We start from the raw sequence: 21,782 nt of genomic DNA on the forward strand, positions 1-21,782 counted from the left end.
CGGACGTACATCGTCTGCGATGCACGCGGACCGGGCAGATATCCCCTTGTACAGAAAACGCCCCCCGCCACCCCCACGCCTCGCACCGGCCACGCTCTGCTTGACGCCGACACGATTGTGACTTGTGACACGTGATTTGTGATTCCCCCATGATTTGATGGTGGCCTATTCTGCTATTTTGATAGGCTATGGCGTTTTACGGACTGTTATTGACGCTTTATACTTTGATATACCTGCACATTCCGGATATCTCGCATGGAGAGGATCAGATACATCTTGAATGATTGTTGGAAGATGGAAGATCCGATGAATATTGGAATTCATGTGGTTAGGCGGATATCACGGATGCAGAAGATAATACATAAATGATTAGACGATATACACACTTACACCTGACCTTTTTCCTACTGTACGGAGTACCTCCGTATATCCCGTAACCGAGTCTCCGTAGAAAGACACGGCTCGGAGATTAAAGCATGCAGAGATTGACATGCATGTGAAAAGTAATCCGCATCGTCCGCGTAACGTGTCGATCAATCCGATTTGAGATTAAATGTGGCGTTGCGATTAACCTTTGAGCTTTGACTTGGACTGGCGTTTAGTCTATGCACGATGACGGGATGGGGCTTGGTACCTGGGGGAAGAGGAGGAGTATGGGGTCTGGGGTTGTTATATCAGGGGATACTAGATTTCTGTGTCAGAAAGCTTCTCTTATGTATTCGATGTCTTGCCTAGCCTACGTTCACATTTCTCAGCATCTTCCTCATATATCGTATTTCCCTTCAATACTCACAATCTGTGTATTAGATTTCTAGATCAGCCTTGGAATCACAGTGTGATCATTGGCGCCTGCAACTTCCTCGCAAAGTATAAACAACAACCTCTGGTCAAGAAAAGCTCGGCACCCATTCAGCAGTAGCAATTCTAATCCGCTTACCCCCAAAGCCAAATCGGAATGGTAAACAAAGCGAACATTCCCATCAACGCCCCGATACCCCAAAAGGAATAGCCGGTCCAGCACTCGTAATCCATTCGCCAGCAAAAAACGTCCAAGAAAAGCTGATAATGGCTCTCATGCAAGTAACGGCCACAAAAGGTCAGCGGAGAATGGCCCATATGCATCGATGAGCTGCCGGAAATGTCAGTATACAGCCTAGACTTGACTTCCGGGAGAATCAAGTATTGGTGTAGAAATTGACATACTCACATAATTGAATCCAGTGGACGGTGTCTGCATCAGACCGAAACAAAGCATTCAAAGTCCAAACTGCATACCTACCCACATATACTCCGGGCCAGGATTCTGGGCACAAAAGCCAAATGTCCATATCCTGGTGGTAGCCAATATCAAGCCCGGAATAACGATAGGCAAGCGTGTTTCGGGCTCAACGAAAGAATCACTTTGTGATTCTAGGCTTCTAGCCATGATACAGTCAGCGATCGTGTTTGTCGCAACAAGACTTACCACAGCACCGATAATACTACCCGTCATGATGAGACCGGCGTTATTTCTCCGAATATGAAGTGGCGAGGTAATCAGGGTTGGTCAGGTTGATCGCTGGGGAATGTCGAGGCCTCGTATCGGCCGCCTGGGTGCCTGGCATATTCTCAGTTTTTGATTACTCGGCCTCGCTGAAGGAAGACACTGAAGCTCTATTGAATAACGCTTCTGATACGAGTGCAGCGCAGGCAACTAGTAAAATAGCAGCCAATATCACATTTACCCAATGAATCCATACAGGACTTTTGCCACCCAAAAGGGACCGAGGCAGATACAAATTATGTAGCGTCCCTTGACACGGAATGAATCAGAAAATGTATTGACCATTGACTGTGATTGCATATACCCTGACTCGACCACCCTGGTGAGTAAAGAAGATCTCTCCGACAACATTCATCAGAAACGATCTGAAAAGGGTCAGAAAAAGAAGGGGTTACACTTACTCGTACCTATCTACCGGTGCGACAGAAATACCTCGACGCTGAAGTTAAATTGCCAATAGCCGTGTGCAAAGAAATACATGTTAAAGGTCAGTTTGCGCCATGTTGGCCAAGTAAGGCACGTTAATCACAGGAAATCAATCGGAAGTCTATGGGTTGTGGATACAGCGGTTCTGTGAAATATCTCTTAACCGTGAGGAGAGTCTGGATGCCTGAGCCTCATCTTTCGAGATATGGACGGAGTCATCGCGGGTATGTTAAGGTTGGCTCCAATATCTAACTCATTCGACTGTCACTACCGGGCAATCTACAGCTATGTAGAGAATGTAATAACTTGATATATTGATATTCATTTTTGTGTTTAAACCATACGGTTCCTACTTATTACCTACTAGCCAGTTCCAGCCCGGGGATTATAATAATAGTTCATCCCGTTCATCGCGTCCATCCATCATCGCACCCAATATCCCCGATTAATAGCCCGGTATAATGGGTCAGACTCCCTAATCAACCCTCCCCCAGAACCCCTCGGCTTCGGCATCGCCACCGGAAAGGCACTCTCCAATGAGGGAAGGTTCTTCATTGACTGGAGCGGCATCAACGTGGGGAGGCGAAGTGATGGATCAAAGCTTAGCAGGATAATCGCTTGGTGACCGCTGGGTAGACCAGAGCAAGAGATGGAGTAGATGAGAGAACGTTCATCCGCGACGGCGGCTACCACGCCAGAGCGCTGGTCTGGGCAGAGCAGGTTGTGTAGCTCAGCCGGGGCATTGTCAGCAGGCCACATGTGGACGCCGCGGGAGACAAAGTACTCCTCGGAGTTTTCGACGGGACGGCCGTCGGTATCGATTTGAGTTGGTGGGAAGAGGAGGCCCGGGTCGCCAGTGAGACCCTCCTCGTCGATGGGGCATTTACGCTTGCGCGAGACTGTTCGGAGACGGAGGCGATCTCGGACGCGGACGCCTGCTGTTTGCGAGGTGGGATCGTTGACGAGATCGACGAATGTGGAGCTGGCGAGGTCATAGGAGTGATGTTTTGTGTATGCGTAGATGAATTCTTGTCGCTCGTTTGGATCGTCGCCGAGTTCGTGTTCGTGGTGGTAGTTTCGTCGGAGCCGTTTCTCTGGTCGGTGATCGTATTCCTGATCGATGACCGGGTCTTTGCTTGGTCCGGTATTTTCATCGTCAGAGTCATCGTCGCTTGACGATGAGGATTTGGTGTTTCCTTCGGGATGGGCAGCTTGTAACTCTGCGGGTGTGGATAAGGGTTCGATGTAGGTTGTTCGGTGATTCTCGCTTTTCCCGTCGGGCCATTCACGACGGCATTCCACAATCATCGGGCGGCCAGTTGTCTCGTCCTTGCGGATAGAAAGATCCGTCCACATTTCGTTGATGGGACCTTCGCGGTGTTCGCGACGCCAGAGACGGTCGCTCCATTTCCGACTCTTTTGTCTAGGTGCGTAGCAGGTCCAGTGGTAGAAGGAGGAGAATCGCTCATCATCCTCCGAGGTCACCGTTGTAGAAATGAAATAAAGATGATCTTGGTAAATATCAAAGCACATGGTCTGGCCCGGTTCCCCGCCCAGGGCCTGATCTAGATGAAACTGGATGGTTTCATCGGTGGCCAGGTCCACCCCGCGACATAACCAGGTTCCGTGGGAACCGAGCGAGTCCACGAAGAAGATGTACCAGAGATATGAGCGACTATGTCGCACAAAGATCGGTGCGGATGCTGGAATAGGCTTTTGCATGAGTAATCGCTTACGGCGAGTCTGCCGTGGGGCCATATCGATAGCGACCAAGGAGTCGGTCTGAGCACCGATCCCCTCTAGCCGAAACACGACGATTCCATTACTGTAGTGGAGGAGTTTGACTCTGGCTGCGGGGTCCAGCAGATTCTCCTCCTGCGAGCCAGCATCGAGACGAGGAATGACCTCGTATAGATTGAGAACCTGCTCCTGGCGGGCTCCACGATGCACATTGAGCAAACGAATTTCATGCCCAACGCGATAGCAAAGTATGCCCTGGTGATAGACAAAGTCCGCCGCATATGCCAGCATTGCCACTGCATAGGGGGATGCCGTGGCGATCGCTTCGTGGATATCGAAGCGGTGCCCGACAGCCTTGCGGTAGCCGGACTGGGCCGCCAGGGCAGTGCGGCCTTCCCTGCTGTGGGCAAGGACACTCTGCAGAGATGAGATGTCAGCATTTGCCGCATTTACCGGGGGTTGGACTTGGAGGGGAAAGTCGGTGTATTCTCCGAGCACTTTGAACAACGACAAGGTGCTCTTGGTGATGTGGTGCTTTCACTGGTTTGGGTTTTAGGGCTTGGGAGGGGGAGATTGGCCCCCAAAGGGAAAGTAAAGTAAAGGAGGGGGCGGACCCTGAAAGTGGGTTTTGGCTCTCGTGTTCGATCTCCTCATCTCATTGGAGGAAAAGGGGAATTATCGAAAGTATGCGGCTCTTACCTCGACAGTTTTGCGAGCGATGTGGTCACTGTTCATTAATTCATGGATGGCGCGGTTCGTGCGGCTCAGATGAATGCAATCGCGGTCGTCCAGCAACGTGGCGATCTGATAAAAGACATCGAATGGGAGGGCATCGAGGGTTGCCGGAGGAGAGGAGGCTGTCATTGTGAAGGATGGGAAGCCCTACAAGGACCCCGACGTTGGTCCAGGGAAGGATCGAGGAGAAACTGTGTTGGAGGGAAGAGGAAGTGAGGGTTAACATGAGGAGACCATGCTGAATTAAGTAAACGGTGATGTGGAATGAAGAATTGGAATTGTGACTGCGGGATAGCCAAAAGAGGATCGAAGAGAAACTGGTCAGGTGTAGAATGTCGGATGTAAGGAGAAGGAAGAGGAGGAGGGTGGTAAGAGGAAAGAAATTGAAGAGAGGGGAGTTGAGAAGAAGGTTGGGGAATTTGAGCCGCAAGTGTCTTTTTCACGATGGCGGACACGAAGAGGAGGGGCCTAAACCAGGATGATTGGAATTGATTGCTGATTTTAGAGCCTCAATAATTGCCTCTGGGAATTATTATTGACTGAACCCGATTGTGCTATTCTTATTGGGGCTTCTAGGCGGCTGATACTGCCGAATCGTTCGAGCCAGTCCCGTACTTTTTTATTTAGTACTTTCAGTCCTAGCAGAGCCTCAATAATAATCGCGGGCAAGACGGATTCCCGCTAATTCTCTTCTCCTTCTTCTCGTGTTTAGCCCGGGATCCACCTCTCGCCGTATTATTATGCTTCCCTCCACAGATGACTAATACCTCCTTTCGACCATTAGAGCCGCATCATCATCGTCTGACCATGGCTAGATGCGACCGAGTGCAGCAGTCTTCGAAATCTTGGATCTCTCCTCCTAATCTCGCGACCGGACCCGCCAAGGATCGCCCCTGCAGGCCTCGTGTGGACCGGCCATGGGACTTTGCGAGACTCGTGTGATAGACACTTTGACGATTCACCTGATTCCATAGTCTGCAGAGTATTAGAGGCCAAAGGGGCCGAAGATCAAGGTTTCAGTGCCCTGTTTCACCAAGTCAGTGGTACATACTACGAGGCCCATTCCCCGCACTTTTCGCCACCAGGCTGGGCTCGGTCCAGCTGCGCCGAGTGCGGCGCAGCACCCAGCAATGCCCAAGAAATACAACTGCCAATTGTAGGCAACATGTTAACCACAGCCGGGGTATCACATCGCATGGTCGTGTGGAGTAGATGACGACGAACGAGTCGTCTAATCTTAGAGAGAAGATGGGTCTTATCACGTCAGCCAGTGAAAAAGTCACCTGACTGTAGACTCCAAGTCAAACTCGACAAACATACTAAACCAAGCAAACACGTCAAACCCGTCAAACCCGAAGAAATGATGTTGCCTGCCCTGCAGCCCTACGGTCCCTACGGCGGTCCAAAGTGGAGAATTCCAACTTTCGGGCAACTCGGCTTGTTTCCATGGACGGCATTCACGGCACGGAGATGGCGTAGGACATGCTCACGTACCTGGTTCGCTTCTTTATTATTATTATTATTATTCTTCTTCTTCTTCTTCTTCTTCTCCTTCAACATTGAACAATCCAACAGTGCAGGACTCGACTCGGCTCACTTCTCACTCTCACTGAGCCTTCGGGGTCTCCGACGATCTACCAGACCCACCAGTCAGCCAGCCCGCCTGAAACTTTGACTTGCCGGACCTGAGAAGAAAAAACTCTCTTCCGCCATCACATCAGCGTCCTGTTTTTGATCTGTCCTCTCGGATTACTCTCATCCTCGAAATCTTTCAGCGCAGCCTTTCTCTCCCATGTATTATCCACCTCCAGGACCACCTCCGCCGGGACCTCCTCCCCCATGGGCGGGCTCGGGCTATCAGCAAGCTCCCTCCCAATGGCAGCAACCCCCGCACCCCCCGCCTCAGCCCTACCACCAGCAGCCACCGCCATCCCAGCCTTACTACCAGCAACATCGCCAGCAACGCTCTTACTCGGGTCCCCCACGTCCCCCGCCAGGTGCTTACCCTGGAGCGCCCCCCAATGGTCACTCTCCTTCACCACAGCCTCCTTATGGACACGCACCCTCCCCGCAACCGACCTATGGCCAGCAGCATACCCCATCTCCTCAACCGGGACATCGCCAAAACTTGAGTGTGAGCAGTTACGGTACGGCCAAATCACCCCTCTTTTTTTCAGCACCATTCCATACGCCTCTAATTGTGTACCAAATGCTAATTGTGTGGTAGGACCACCTCGCTCCAATTCTCCCAATCTCCCACCCAGGCCTCCGCAGAATCTCCAACAGTTTGGCCATGGTGCGCCATCCAACTACCAGTTCCAGTACTCGGCTTGTACTGGCCGGCGGAAAGCCCTGCTCATCGGTATCAACTATTTCGGTCAGGCCAATAAGCTCAATGGATGTATCAACGACGTCACCAACATGTCCACCTTCCTGCACCAACGCTTCGGGTATCGTCGCGAGGATATGGTCATCCTCACCGACGACCAAAAGAACCCCATGAGCATCCCGACCAAGAATAATATCATTCGGGCCATGCACTGGCTGGTCAAGGATGCCCAACCGCACGACTCTCTCTTCATCCACTTCTCCGGCCACGGTGGTCGGACACCCGATCTGGATGGTGACGAGGATGACGGCTTTGACGACGTGATCTACCCGGTGGATTATCAAAGCGCTGGTCATATTGTGGACGACGACATGCACGCCATCATGGTGCGGCCACTGCGCCCCGGTGTCCGATTGACGGCCATCTTCGACTCGTGTCACTCCGGAACCGCTCTAGATTTGCCGTACGTGTACTCGACCCAGGGTATCTTGAAGGAACCGAACCTGGCCAAGGAAGCCGCTCAAGATCTGTTCACCGCATTCACGGCATATAGCCAGGGTAACCTCTCCAGTATGGCAAGCACCGCCATTGGTTTCTTCAAGAAGGCAGCAAACGGAGGCCAGGCACGGGAACGTACCCTTCAGACCAAAACCTCGCCGGCCGATGTGGTCATGTTCTCCGGCTCCAAGGATACTCAGACATCGTAAGTGCCAACCTATATCATGGGGAGGAAGACGAGAAAAAAAAATCTCCGAGGGAATGTTTTTTTTTTTCTCAGCTCTTTCGTCCCTTCTCCCCCTTTATCTCATTTCCCCTCTCCGATTCGACCGGACTAACCGACAATTTCTCACAGAGCCGACACTTTCCAGGACGGCCAGGCCAGGGGTGCCTTGAGCTGGGCCTTTATTAAATCACTGCAACAATGGCCCCAACAGAGTTATCTGCAGCTGCTAAACACCATCCGGGCGGAGCTCGATGGAAAATACACCCAGAAGCCACAGCTGAGCTGCAGCCATCCCCTTGGTAAGTTGATCTGCAGTACTACCGAATGGAATCTCGGGCTGACTCGTGCGGCAGATGTCAATCTACGCTTTGTGATGTGATGCGATGTCGATCACGCCACTCATTTGCTCCACCCGTTTTAGCCTATTATATCGTTGTACATACATATCTTTGCATCTTTGTCTTTAGCTTACTTGTCCAAGAAATGAGCCCACGATGTCATGTCGCTGATTCTATTGATCCGTTGCGATCCGCCTACTTCCGCTGGGACAGTACCTCTCCTTACCCTTGTACTAGGTACATTTTCGTGCAGACCCTTCTAATCGAGGGGGCATGACCCCTGCTCGTCTCTCTCAGCCACTCCCCATCTCGTCTTCGCCCCTTAATACCCTTCTCCTTGATCTGGGGAGGGGGCAAGATTCCATACATATCCACAATGTAACGGAATTACCGGGCGGCAGTCTCCCTCCATGGGCCTCGTGTGTCGCAATGCGTGGCTGTGGTTTGCCAGGCTCCCGGGTCCATCCACTTGGGGCATCTCCACTGAGTACAATCGCAGGGTCAAAATGGATCAATGAACGCTTCTCGTACCCGAGACATCCAAGTCCCGGCCCCAACACCAAAAAATCCAAAGCAAAAAAAAGAAAACAACCCGAGTTCTCATGACCAGCATCGGAGTCGCTGTCAACCGGTCATTTCGTCACGGTCGGCCGCAGTGCGCCTCACCCGCAGCAAATAATTACTTTAGCGCTAAGCGGGCTTCGTTTAGATTTTCCAAAGTTCCCTAATCGCGCGAGGCTGTTCGGCCCCCCTGAGCGGAAATCGGCCCAATGAGAGTCTCGCATCAGAAGATCCCAGTGGGAACCGTGGATACATCCACAGACTACTTTTTTTTTCTCTCTCCTTCTTTACGATGGACCCCCTCTGTCGAGGAACTACTCTTTGGGACCAAACCCTCAGTTCCCCGGTTACGCTGGTTTTCCACGTCGTCAACCGCGTAGAGCTGTTTCAGGTGTCAAAAATATCACAAAGAGCACAAGAAGATGGGGGAGTGGCCAGTGCCGCGTCACCGAATAGATGGGCGAACACAGAGCAAAGACCACCATGAGGTGTCAGATCCAAGACAACCCATCCCAACTGAAAGTTCACTCGGTATGGGATGATCTGATACGGAGCATCTCCGCTCGGACGGGAAAAAATAAGTGGACTCGGGAGGACCGATCCCAAGTTTGCAAGCAGGGCTGGCAACTGTCGGTGGACATTATTACTATTGAAAGCCAGTCAACTAAGCTATCCAAAAGCTTACAACCAGCTCATTCTGAACCATCGAACCATTGATCCCGAATGATACGAATGCATTGATACTCCACAAGGATTCGCAGTCGCTTCCATCATGGAGGGGCCATATGAAACATGAGATTACAGTCATCTATGTGTTACACGGGCCGGCGCCTCGTAGCTTGGGAACTAAAACGCTGAATGTCTTTGATCCACTTTTCGTTGTTAGTCTTTTTCGGAATGCGATGCTCAGCTTTTTGCGATGGCGCCTTTTTTTCTTCTCTCTTCGTTGGTCTCTTTTCTCCCTCTTTTGACCTGGCAGTTTCCCCCTCCTGCGATCTTTCCCCCTGCTCCCTGCGCTTCTTAAAACACGCCCTCGAACTAGAAACTAGAACCACACCCCCGCCAGCTCTCCCTTTCTATCGACATATCATATACGGCTAGTCAATACTCAGCCATGTTGACATCATCCTCCGCTACCAACAGCTCCTACTCTTCATCCGTCGCTTCCTCGGATCCTCATCTTCCCTATCAAAACCCTCAACCCATGTCCACTCTCTCTCTAGGCTCTCAGCACCCACGTCGCACCCCAATGCCTGTTAAATACCCCCGCTTTTACTCCTCGCCGCTGGACGACGGCTTGGAGACACCACTGCAAATCTACGGCTACGAACAGCGCGAGCCATCTATCTATGAGAAACCCAAACTGTTCCGCCGCGTCTCGCACGCTCTCGACGATATCAAGGAAGACTTTTCTCTGAACCTGGAACCTGCCCGCTCGACTGCCAACAAGATCAAGCGTCGTTCTACACTTCTGCTAGACGCCAACCTGGGTACAACCCCGCGCCCGGAAACTGCTGATGGGATGCCCATGCGCTCTCGACCAATGTCTATCTTGTCCGTTTCCACCCCGCAGCCCGGACTGAGCCGGAGACTCAGTCGACGACTGTCGATTTTCTCTACGCGGAGCAAGCTTGCGACCGTGTCGAATACGGCCAGTATCTCGTCGCCGAACTTGATCGGTTCGTCGACGCAGTACGCCAACGGCAGCCAGACGACTTTCATCTAAGGGGTGCAGCTTTGGTGCGAATATTGCCAAGAATCAACGGGTGGCCTCTTGATGAGGTGATCAGAAATTCTTGCTATTTGGGGACTTGAAACAGAGTCAGATGACGACATGAATGAAACATAAAAGAAGAGACCGGAACAATCACAGCGAAGAGGGAATGTCATCATCAAACGGGGAATCGACGACATCTGCACTATGCAAAGCAATATTGCAGTGCCGATTGATCGGTCATTCATCATACATATCTACAACATGCCATTTTGAGCATGTCATCGACCTTTTTTATGGACAGAAAGGGTGTTTCGGAGCCTTGATTCTTTTATTTGACGGGATCTTCAATTCTTTCGGCGACGGCGTTTTACATTGTTCTATCATAATGGGCTTTGGGGATTTTTTACATTGCTTGTGCTATTTGTGTTGCGCATGCTTTATTACAAGTTGGTCTATGTACCATCTAATCCTGCGATCTCGAAAGCTTTCTTGTACTTACATCTGATCGGAAACTGTCTTACATTAACGCTATCATTTGACTTGGGCATAGCTTGGCGTTGAACAATCTATTTTTTCATTTTTATTTTTGCCATTCAATTACACTGCCATCTACAATAATCAACTCCTTGCATTAGTACATGTAGTTTAATACACTACCGAATCCCAGTACATGTACATACTTTAACCTCTACTAGGGATCGATCACAATTAAACGGTCGTTCGGTCGGATCGCCCAGGACGCCACGGGCGGCCGCCAGGCGTCCCAAACCAACCAGTAGGTTCAACCGGGTGGACCGACGTGCGTCAGCAAACGCTTCCATCTAAAAATAAAGCTAGCCCGAGATGGGCGATGTAGAGTAGCCGGGTTGCCAATGCTAATATAGACGCTGTGAGGACCTTGCTAGCCACGACAATGTAATTGTGGCTTGGTTTGGAATTAGTATGTAGAGGAGTAGGTTTGTGTACAGCGTTCCATTCAACGGATTCAAAAATCTCAAAGCATCATGTGAGTTTATTTCTCCTAGAATAGTCTGGGGTGGCTGCCTAACTGCTAAACAGAGACATGTGTAGGTCTGCAGGATACGAAATAGTTCGTGGCTATGGTTGATGATTTACTTGGAAACTGAAACATGCATATTGACGGGTGGGCCAAGCTTTGGGTGAATTGGGACTGGTTTGGTCGACTCTTAACTCCGCACTTCGTACGCATAGTAATGGATGCATGGGTATATCCGAGGTCTACCGATGGTCGGAGTTGGAATGCGTGGATTGCATTAGCTTCTATCTCACCATGTCTAATATGATTGAAGATGTATCGTGTTTGGTTTAACTATTCTGTAGACTAGGGATTGTTGTGTCTACTACTCTCAGCACTTAGTTATAGAAACTTGGATCAGTGACTACTTGGATAATCGCTGGGTTTTCTCCAGCGACAATTTCCAACCGACTCAACCCCGCTTTCGCGGAGTAAAGTAGCTTCCCGGGGTGTAGGATAGTGGCTCAGTTGACACTAAGTTACGTATACCAAGCTATCTATATCCCGGCAAGTATCCGAGAGACTCGCAACTCCAGTGCCCTTTAGTATACATTGGAAAATATCCAAGCCAATATCATCAACCTAAGGATATAATCGATGGTATATCGCCTATCTTGCAACGATATCCTCATACGACATCAATCCTCTCTCCAGACCATTTATTGTATTTACCGCCTATCCCACTTCAAAAATTTCAAGTGAATACACTAACTAGGCACCCACGTAGATCAACGTTCTCTTCCGCGTCATCCACTGCTCCACTTCATCCGCCGATGGCCCGATATGCCAGGCATTGCGGGTCTATCAGTAGTTTATCCACGTTGATTGGTTGGTATCCATGGTCTTGCTTTTTATGTTTACTGACTGTGGTTACCGTGGTTTAAGATGCTAAAAAGTTACCTGTTTGGGCATAGTCTCTTTCACTTTCGGATAGAGGTTTTGGTGTGGGATAACGGTTTAGAGAACGATAGTGGTACCGCTATAGATGCAGCACTAGGGCAAGGCTGTAAATGCTGTAACCTACCAAGGACTAATTTGGATGTGTATGTTTAGACGAGTCGACACAATCTCCCTACGGGTGTTATTAGAGGCAATCCGTAAGGATTCTGCAATGATCGAAGGGAACTGTAACCGAGACTCCAATTTCCCACTTGACTTGTTCATTTCAATTAATACCAGTGATTTGAGAATTGTAAATGTCTCTCTGTAACCCAAACTATCCAACTTTAGCCTCAAGAATCCTATGTGGTTTTGATTCTGTCCCTCCTCCACCTCTCCCTTACATATTCCCACTCATCCCCACGTTCTCCACTGCCACCAGCCGACTTTTACCTGCGGTAGTTCTCTCAACTTCCTCGTCCTCGCGATCGATATACTTTTGAGGTCGTCTTCTGAAAATCGCATCGGCGTCTTTGGTTACTACCAGTGACGGGTTGGAGCGATAATATGCGTCGATATCTTCGAGGCTTCGGTTCGCTAGAGGAGGATTAGTGCAAATTCTAGCTGACTCGTCAAGGGATTTTTTTTTACCTGTTTCCGGATAAAGGAAGTATAGAACTGGAAGGAACAGAGCGTTTGTCACTGTCCACACGATCCCTGCGGCAGCGCTCACATCAATATACCCTCAAACGAAGTCAAGTTGACTGAAAGGGGTACTCACAGAACTTCCAACCAAGATTCTGTATACCAATAGGCGTGATCTCGACAATGACAAAATTTGTGATCCTTCGTTTTGTGTTAGTCCCGAGAAAAGAGAAAAGCTTCATGGAGGCCAAGTCATACCAATCGGTCGCTGTCGCGACTGCAGCGCCCTTTGTTCTCATAGGCAAGGAATTGATCTCGGTCGGATAAAGCCATGGAACACCTAGCATTCCGATTCCAAAGCTACCGTGGAACTTGAATAAATATTCTTGTCAGTAAATCATACCACAAGAAAAGAAGTTTCGTATCCCACGAAAAGCTTACCAAGAAAAAGAACGCCACTGATGCCGATCCCCAGGCCTTGCCATTGCTCGAAGTTTCCGCAAAGCGCAGTAAGATGGTGATAATCAAGAAACACAAGAACTGGCCGAATGTCGACAAAATCATTAACCCACGACGACCCATCCGCTCAACAAGAAGAACCGCAAGCCCGGAAAAGATCAAGTATGAGATGGCATTACAAGCCGTCAAAAGACGTGCCATGCTCTCCTTGAGACCAACGGATTTCTCCAAGACCGTCGGAAGATAGTAGGACATGATGTTGATACCGCCAAACTGCTGCATGAACTGAGTGCCAGCACCAAGGAGCAATCGTCGCAGAGTCTTGGTATCGTGATCTCTTTTCTTAAGGAGATCGCGCCACCGCACTGAGTTCTCGAGCTCGTAGCGGATGGTGAAATCGATTTCATTGCGCTGGGCAATCACGAAGGGATCGTCGATTGGCTTTTCTTCGAGGCAACTAATCACCTCAACGGCTTCTTCTTCTCTCCCGTGGGCAAGAAGCCAGCTGTACAGCATTAGTTGGGCTTTGAGGCCGCAAGAAGAAACTCTAAATGCTCACCGAGGAGACTCTGGTAGCCAAGGTACAGTAGACCACAATATGAAGAAAAAGAAGAATTGGAATGCAAGCGGGAATCGCCAGGCGACAGCACCTCCGGCAAAGGAAAGTCCATAGTTGATCCAGTTGACAATGCAATAACCTGCGATATTCATCATCATCTCGAGGATCACTAGCTTACCGCGCCATTTGAGCTGTGATGTCTCTTCGGATACTGTTAGCGAAGCTATCCAAGGATCGTAAACGAAGGGAAACATTATACCTGTCTGCCAAACTGGGGCTGTTGCAGTATTGACGCCATTCCCGACACTACCAATAAATTAGCCAAGTAGTCGTGGGCAATAATGAATTTAACACTCACCCAACGATGATTCGACCCACAAACATCTGCGGTAAACTGAACGACGTCGCCTGGAGAATGGCACCAACTGCCATTATGGTCGTTCCCACCATGATTGCTTTCTTCCGTCCTAGTCGCTCACCAATTGTAAAAGCAAGAATGGCCCCGAAGAAACACCCAATATCGTAGATGGCCGTTACGGTAGAAAGGGTCTTAGTCTTGGTTGGACCGACGAGATCATGGAGTTCGAGAAAATTCTGGGTAATCACAACGCCACCTTGGGCCAAGTCAGTGATCTCCTTGTCATGTTAAAAGGGAATCAACTTACTGAATACACCTTGATCATACCCGAATAGAGTCATGTCAGTTGCACATGCAACCTGAAGTTATATCATGAATTGATTAGTATACAAAATAGCGGAAGTAGCACTTTAGTGGGAGCGTACGGTGACCCAGAACGTCAGCCATCCTCCAGTCAGCCCAAAATAGGACTTTTTCTTCTCCGTTGCGAATGGCATATTTATACCGTTGTCGGGTAGAAACAAATTAGCTCAGCCAAATAACTCATAAGCTACAAGGGCTTTCATTAAACGACAATTTCAGAGACAAAACATCAGCGCAACCATCGTGGGGTCTTGCATCTTAAATACAAGAAGCTTAGGCAGTGAAAACAAGGACAGCCATTCCGGCTAAATGGGGAGTCGGCGTCATTCCGATGTTCGGGGGATATAGTGCGGGGGAGAAGCAGAAAGATGAAGATTTTGACCAGTCAGTTCTGCTACAGTGGATCTGAGATTGCTGGCAAAGACGGCTCAGTAGGCTAGATTAAGCAAGTGCCAAATGATTTTCTTGGATGATTGGCGGGTGCGCTGATCATCGTCTGTTTACCCGAGCGTGGGGGAGGAGAAATCCTTGTGGATGTACTTCATAATGTACTTGTTTGTGGGGGAAGTCCGGGGGTCATTTCCCCGAGTCTGCCGATCTACTCATTATTGGATATGCCCTATTATATCGTGAAATTTCCCTCAAATTGGATACTCAAATAAATCAGGTGGACGTAAATTATTTGAGGATTGAAGACTTTAGTATGACTGTGCGAATATCAGAGGTTTAATGCGTTCCAATTTGGACTTTAGTACTTGTTTCTGGATACAATAATCTCTTTGTTCCAACGCAAATATTACTGCTTTGAATGCACATCTAGCTTCTGCCACTGCAGGGAACTTCCCATCGAGGCTTTGCAGAACCCTGCTTGAAGATCTACTGTTTCCGCCCTTCAACAATAACACCCGAAATTCCAAATTCCCCTTTCAACCCAAAGGTCAGCAAGTTGCCACCATTAATCTCCTCCTTTCTGCTCTCGAGCTCTTCTACATTCCAGTTTGCAGCGACGTATCGGGCGCTCAAAAACTTCTTGTCGCCAGTAGCCAGCCAAACCGCAATACCCCCGGATAATTCCGGAGTATCATGCAAGAACCCGGCTAGATATGGCACACTATGTCCCATATCCGTAGCAACGAGTCCCGGATCCAGACTGACGACAGTAATCTCAGGATTCTCTTCGGCGGTAAAGGCTGTAAACTTGCACACTGCTATCTTGGAAGGAGAGTATGAGCTCATGCCAGGGGGCATTCCTTGTGCGGCCATCGAAGCCATGTTGATAATAGTTCTGCCAGCTGGGGCGTCCTGAGTGGCCTTGAGAAAGGCCTTGGTCATGAGGAATGTTCCTTTGACGTTGACTTCCTATGGCGATAGAATACTGTCAATATGAATCATTGCTCGTTACCTCTCGAGGATAGACGAACCTGGGTTCTCCACCATAAATCCACATCGACATCGGCGATAGAGGCAAGTGGGTTAATGTAGCCAGCATTGTTGATGAGAATGTGGGGTGCTCCAAAGCGAGCAACAATGTCCTCGAATGCTTTAGTCACGCCAGCCGTATCGGTAACATCAAGGGGAATGGATAGAACTCTCGTGCCCGAGTTGATGCTGTTGACGAGCTTCTCAGTCTCAGCCAAGTCTTCCGCTGACCGGCCAATCAATACAATGGCAGCAGCATTGGCTTGGGCGAATGAAACCGCGAAGCCCTAAGAAGATGTTAGCAAAATCAATCGATGAGTTCTTAATTTCTCTGTTCATCATCGATTTACCAATTTGCCGATTCCGCGGGAAGCACCAGTGACGACAACAACCTTTCCAGCTTGAGAAAGCTCAGGACGACGAGGGTCGATAGCAGGATAGACGTCACGGTGTGCTCTGCGAGTAAAAGAGTGGGCTTTCAGCTCTGCATCGACATCTAGTTCGAAAGACGCCATTGTGTGTTATGCTGAAGGTGAGATTTGACGTATGATACTTTTGCGAGATGAGAGGAAATAGAAGAAGAGGAGAAAATGCAGGGGAGTAAGGGGAGTAAAGACAATTTATAAGTCTAGCCCTAATTTCCCACCTTCTAGCTTAATGCGGGTGGGGTTCGAAGTGATGATTGCTACCGCCGTGGCACTACGTGGGGGCCAATTGGGTTAACCACACACTGCCCGATTCAGGGTCTTGGGTGGCAATACAACAAGATTGCTTGGCATTTGGTCATTAATATACTCATTCGCAAATGTGTATGAGAGCGTAAGTGATTCCAGATATTCTCATCTTTGGTATCAGGTGGGTGGCCCAGTTACCGTGGACTTCCGTCTCATTATTACAAGGCAGCGAGTTATTTTCAATCATTCAGGACCTGAAATTAGAGATTCACTACCAATTCAGAGCAGTTCTTTTTGCTCTTAGGACATCTAGGGTTCCAGGATATGACATCTATAGGAGGAATTGCCCTAAATGGTTTGTGTGAGTTCATCATGCGGAGATCATGAATGATCGCATTTCTTTTAGGTGAAAAAATAATAAAATATATGCAGAGAACGCTTCTTCATATGTGAACAGCACATTTATAGTAAATATGTATAAGGCTCGATGTAACTTACAAATCTGCGGGCTCCATTTTACAGTACTGCTACCCCGGTAGTTAAATCAAAGAAATCCAATTTTGGCCCCGGTCCTATTCTGCCACACAAAGAACTCGGATAGTAAATATTGGCTGAATGTTCACAGGTACAGGAGCCCTTGGTAGGCGATCCAGTGTGAACCGACCCTCATTTAGCCCTATGTAGGACACATAGCCTCGCAGGATGGTTGATTTCATCTCCTTTTCCTTGAGATCTATGTATTCCTCAACAGCTTTATCATCGAACTCAAATGCCTGTCTCACCAGTGCTTCAGCAAATATCTTGTCCCATACTGGTGAGTCTGAGCCACGTTGTTCCATCATAAAATAAGTACTGGAGGCATCCGTGTCCAGTATATCCGCAATAGAGACAGAAAGCGGAGTGCCTTTTTTCTTCATCTTGGCTTCTGCCTCCTATATTTGCGACAGTAGGGTTGCTGCAAGGCGCGTTTCTTTGTGACATTGTCATGTGCCAGGTGATCGGAATCATTTAATGCCTAGTTCTCGTCGCGCTCGTCAGCAGCAGGTGGAAAGGGGTATTGATAATAGTTTGCATCCCATGGCGCGGTTTGTGCCATCCCCCAGTCTATGATGTCCAAAATGTCGTACTATTCGTCTACGAGTAAGTTTTGTGTCTCGATATGCATGTGGTTCAAGGGAAACGGTCCCTTGCGATTCGACGCAAAGAGGGCGGAGTTCCAGATGGAGCAACGGCCCCAACAGATGGTACCGGTTAGAATCCTCCGGGTTAGGGATCTTCTTGGCCTAGTAATATCGAATCCGAGCAACAGCCAAGAAGTAGTCCATCCCGTCACTAAAAGGCCCAACCTTGCCTTCTTCCGTGACGATTGGACCGGGGACGGGCCGGTGGATGGCGAGTACGCCGCAATTGCACAAATCCACTACTTTTCAGTGATTTTGAATCCCCCAAATGAAATGAGCTAGGTTCAGTAGGCTTAGTAACAGATGTCATGTTGGATAATTATGTGGCGAAGAGCTTCTTATCGCAAAAAGAGGAGAGATAATGGTGGGCGACAATAATGAAAGACCATGGCAGTTGTGGCTTTATGTTTCTCGCTATATCTCAAGCCCCTGCTTATCGTTTCCAATCTAACAAGAACAATAGTTATCGCTGTTCTTTTAGAACGGGGGAAGATCCACATTGATAGTCAGTCTTCGCTATTCTCCACCACAACGCGAGGCGCAATTATCGTTGATTGGCTACAAGCTCAAGTAGATTTCTACAGCAGTAGTGGAAATTGGCGTTTGATATTCGACACTAGACGCTCTTTTGTATACTGCTATCTTCTATTCTTCGTTTCGGCAAATTCACGGCTTGTCATGCCGTAAAAGTCGTCATCGACTAGTAAACGCCATCCGGTCATTGCCATTGCCTTCCCAGCAACGATCATCCTTCGATGGGCTTCGTCCGTTGCAGCTGCCGCCGTGAACTGCCGCGTATGATTCTTAGCTCCATCGAGAACCGGGATCCCAATGAGGCCGTGCAGGGCAGGGACTATCTGAGACACGTTGCCCTGGTCTGTGGAGCCGGCCATGAGAAGCTCATCGTGGGACAGAATTGTTTCTCCTAGATCGCTCATGTACTCCTGAAAGCTTTCACACAAGGGCGGGTTCACGACCAAATCGGCATAAATCTGAGTTTCTTCAATTTCCACAGAACACTCAGTAGCCATAGCACCTGCTTCCAGGCATTTTCTCACGCGGCCTCCGAGTACTCGTGCCCTATCGATCGTTCGACTGCGGATCGTATATTTGGTGCACGTAAGCTCCGGAATCGCGTTGGTTGCTGTGGGCGCCTGTATGATGGATCCATGAATTCGCTCATCTGTCTCAATCTGCTGGCGTAGCATCGAGATACCATTATACGCCATGACCAGCGCGTCGAGGGCATTTCTACCTTCCCAAGGATTAGCAGCCGCGTGGGCGCTGACGCCCCGATAAGTGGCCACAACATCGTAGCAGGAAATGGAAGATCGGCCTGCGATGCCGATAACTTTGTCCTTGGTAAATTCCTCCTCCGATAAGGGGTGCCTAGAATAGTCAGTTAGTCAGTTATCTCCCGTCTCCACAAACCTCAATGGCAAGGCTAGGGGACGTACACCATCAAAGAAGCATCCACATTTTCGTATGCCCCAGCCCGAATCAAATCGACTTTACCACCGCCATCTTCTTCAGCTGGTGTGCCTAGGAGCTGGGCTTGGCCAGGAAGACCAAATTTGCCGATTGCATATGCCAGAGCGATGAATCCGGTGACACTAGCTGTCGCAATAAGATTATGCCCACAGGCATGTCCAAGGCCCGGGAGAGCGTCATATTCCGCATTAAAGTTCACACATCGACCATGGGCGTTGCCAGCCTTGGCCGTGGCCTCAAACGCAGTGGAGAGACCGTAAACATGCCGAGTAGTGGGTATGCCCAAAGAGTCGAGAAAGTCGCAGATACTGTCATGGGCAATGTATTCCTTGTATGCCAATTCAGGATTTTCCACTATCTATCACTTCCGTTAGCAATACGAAAGTTTTCGTAATTTCGAATCGCACCTTTTTGTTGAGTGCACGCAGAGGCTGTTCCAAGCTGGCAATATAGGTGTTGATGGCCGCTTGGACCTCACCCTTGTTTGGGATCGCCATATTTGTAGCCTTCCCGTTCTAGATTTGCAATTTAATCTGTGGGCGGCCTGTAAGCCTCTTTTATATTGGTCCGATACGGACCAAGTCTATTTCAAGACTAGTTCGACTCTAGTATGCAGTGCCGAAGATACTACCGTTGCGGCGCAAAAACACGCGATTGGCTGCGACTCCTCTTTGAGGTCCCCACATGGTGTATGTCGCGGTGTATAAAGATCGATATCGCAGCGTTCACAAGTCAGAGTCATATTCACATCCAGAGCTTGATTTACTTTCTGAACAAATTATTCTATTCATCTTTCAAACATCAAAATGACCGTGTCAACATGGCAAGAAAAAGTCGCCGCCAAACAGGCCGAGGCCTGGGCTAAAATACCCTCCGAATGGCGATTGTCTGCAGACATTCTGCAGCAAGTGGAAAGTGAGAAACTCGATATTCTCGACGTCCCTGCAAAGTGCGGTATTCTTAGCAATCAGGAGCTCAAGATCACTGAGCTACCAGATGCAACTGCACTCCGAGATAAGCTTGCTGCCGGCGAACTCAGTGCTGTCGAGGTGACCACGGCTTTCTGCAAACGCGCTGCTGTTGCACAGCAGTTGACATCCTGCTTGACGGAGACAATGTTCCCCCAGGCGCTAGAAAGAGCAAGAGAGTTGGATGAGCACCTCAAGAAGACTGGAGTGACAATCGGCCCTCTCCATGGTGTTCCGGTCAGCCTGAAAGAGACCTTTAATGTCCAGGGTGTCCCAACGTCCCTGGGATTCGCATCCTTCTTGGATCGTCCGCCTGTCAGCCAGAATTCAGCCTTGGTAGACATCCTCTTGAAAGCTGGAGCGGTTCTGTACGTCAAGACCAACGTTCCGCAGACCATGATGACAGCCGATTCGCACAACAACGTGTTCGGTCGCGTCTTGAACCCCCACCGTCGTAACCTCACGGCAGGTGGCAGCAGTGGAGGCGAAGGCGCTCTGATAGCCATGCGCGGATCTCTCCTAGGAATTGGCACTGATATTGCTGGTTCGATTCGCATCCCGGCTGTGTGCTGTGGCACTGTGGGTTTTAAGCCTAGTGTTGGTCGTGTGCCATATGGCGGGCAGACAAGTGCTGGCCGCCCAGGTATGACCGGCATTGCCCCTGTTGCCGGGCCGCTGTGCCACTCAATGCGCGATGCAGTGATGCTCTTGCGAGTAGTCTTTAATGCCCCGAGTGATGACATGGATGATACGGCCCTAGGATTCCCCTGGATCGAGCCGAGCCAAGGCGCTTCAAAGAAGCTCAAGATCGGAGTCCTACCAGAGGATGCACAGGTACCATTACACCCAAACATGCAACGAAGCTTAACCAAGGCTGTGGAAAAGCTCAGCAATGCTGGTCATCAAATCGTGGATCTTTCCGAACAAATCAAATTCATAGCAGCTGCGGCGGACGTCTCGTTCCGCTTCTTCCGTGTCGATCCCGATCAGACACAGTTGCAACACATCCGGAATTCGGGCGAGCCATTTATCCCGTCACTTCGATTCACGTACGATATCGAAGCAAAGGGCCCTGAGCCGACCCTTCGTGACTTGTTTGATTTGAATGTTGCAAAGGCCGAATACGCGGCCAAGATGCGTCTCGTATTCCTCGAAAATGACCTCGATGTGATTATTGGGCCCGGGTATCAAGCGACTGCTGTACCTCATGATACATTTGGGGTTCCTAATTATACAGTGCTTGCCAATTTAGTTGATGTAAGATCTTCATCAAGTGACTCTTCAAAGATTGATCAGAGTGGGCGCTAAAGTACAGAGTATAGTATCCCGCATGTGTGATCCCTTTCGGCCAGTCATCCAAGGCTGATGACGCTGCGTTTGTGCGCAACGTCAATTATGTTCCACCGTGTGAGTGTTTTGAAAACATACGCGTTTGAAGTTATTCATACTAATCTGATTAGACGTTCCCGAAAATGTCGAGGGCGCTCCATGCCACGTGCAACTGATTGGCCGTCGACAGAAGGATGAAGTCCTAATGCAACATGCGCTGATTGTGGAGGATGTTTTGCGCAAGTGATCTTTGGAAAGTGAGATACAACTAAGTTTCATAAGTCTGAAATCGCCAAACTTCTAAATCA

General features: G+C 49.3%; 7 protein-coding genes across 7 annotated transcripts; 3 read left to right on the forward strand and 4 right to left on the reverse strand.

The window, feature by feature from the left end:
- Positions 1–2,392: 2,392 nt before the first annotated feature.
- On the reverse strand, positions 2,393–4,573 carry fbx15 (F-box domain protein; the record flags this gene model as incomplete). Its single annotated transcript, XM_056697503.1, has 2 exons — positions 2,393–4,126; positions 4,409–4,573. 2 exons carry the CDS (start codon positions 4,571–4,573, stop codon positions 2,393–2,395), a joined length of 1,899 nt encoding a protein of 632 aa, XP_056556028.1.
- Positions 4,574–6,236: 1,663 nt separating this feature from the next.
- N7496_004575 (caspase family protein) lies at positions 6,237–7,876 on the forward strand (the record flags this gene model as incomplete). Its single annotated transcript, XM_056697504.1, has 3 exons — positions 6,237–6,591; positions 6,672–7,476; positions 7,627–7,876. 3 exons carry the CDS (start codon positions 6,237–6,239, stop codon positions 7,874–7,876), a joined length of 1,410 nt encoding a protein of 469 aa, XP_056556029.1.
- A 1,724-nt stretch (positions 7,877–9,600) lies between these two features.
- N7496_004576 (uncharacterized protein) lies at positions 9,601–10,122 on the forward strand (the record flags this gene model as incomplete). Its single annotated transcript, XM_056697505.1, has 1 exon — positions 9,601–10,122. The coding sequence occupies one exon, from the start codon at positions 9,601–9,603 to the stop codon at positions 10,120–10,122; it is 522 nt and encodes a 173-aa protein (XP_056556030.1).
- Positions 10,123–12,434: 2,312 nt separating this feature from the next.
- Positions 12,435–14,546, reverse strand: N7496_004577 (uncharacterized protein; the record flags this gene model as incomplete). The annotated part of the gene is made up of 8 exons (XM_056697506.1): positions 12,435–12,625; positions 12,680–12,745; positions 12,810–13,044; positions 13,115–13,637; positions 13,692–13,997; positions 14,050–14,305; positions 14,357–14,408; positions 14,475–14,546. Coding segments are annotated over 8 exons (1,701 nt in total), but the record flags the coding sequence as incomplete, so codon positions are not given.
- Positions 14,547–15,288: 742 nt separating this feature from the next.
- On the reverse strand, positions 15,289–16,346 carry N7496_004578 (SDR family NAD(P)-dependent oxidoreductase; the record flags this gene model as incomplete). The annotated part of the gene is made up of 3 exons (XM_056697507.1): positions 15,289–15,771; positions 15,834–16,118; positions 16,182–16,346. The coding sequence occupies 3 exons, from the start codon at positions 16,344–16,346 to the stop codon at positions 15,289–15,291; spliced, it is 933 nt and encodes a 310-aa protein (XP_056556032.1).
- Positions 16,347–18,324: 1,978 nt separating this feature from the next.
- Positions 18,325–19,674, reverse strand: N7496_004579 (M20 family metallopeptidase; the record flags this gene model as incomplete). Its single annotated transcript, XM_056697508.1, has 3 exons — positions 18,325–19,075; positions 19,144–19,535; positions 19,585–19,674. 3 exons carry the CDS (start codon positions 19,672–19,674, stop codon positions 18,325–18,327), a joined length of 1,233 nt encoding a protein of 410 aa, XP_056556033.1.
- Positions 19,675–19,983: 309 nt separating this feature from the next.
- N7496_004580 (uncharacterized protein) lies at positions 19,984–21,721 on the forward strand (the record flags this gene model as incomplete). The annotated part of the gene is made up of 3 exons (XM_056697509.1): positions 19,984–21,402; positions 21,468–21,552; positions 21,606–21,721. The coding sequence occupies 3 exons, from the start codon at positions 19,984–19,986 to the stop codon at positions 21,719–21,721; spliced, it is 1,620 nt and encodes a 539-aa protein (XP_056556034.1).
- Between the last annotated feature and the right edge of the window lie 61 nt (positions 21,722–21,782).

The sequence above is a fragment of the Penicillium cataractarum genome (genome assembly GCF_028827025.1).
Source record: "Penicillium cataractarum strain IBT 29864 chromosome Unknown utg000004l, whole genome shotgun sequence".
Lineage (NCBI taxonomy): Eukaryota > Fungi > Ascomycota > Eurotiomycetes > Eurotiales > Aspergillaceae > Penicillium > Penicillium cataractarum.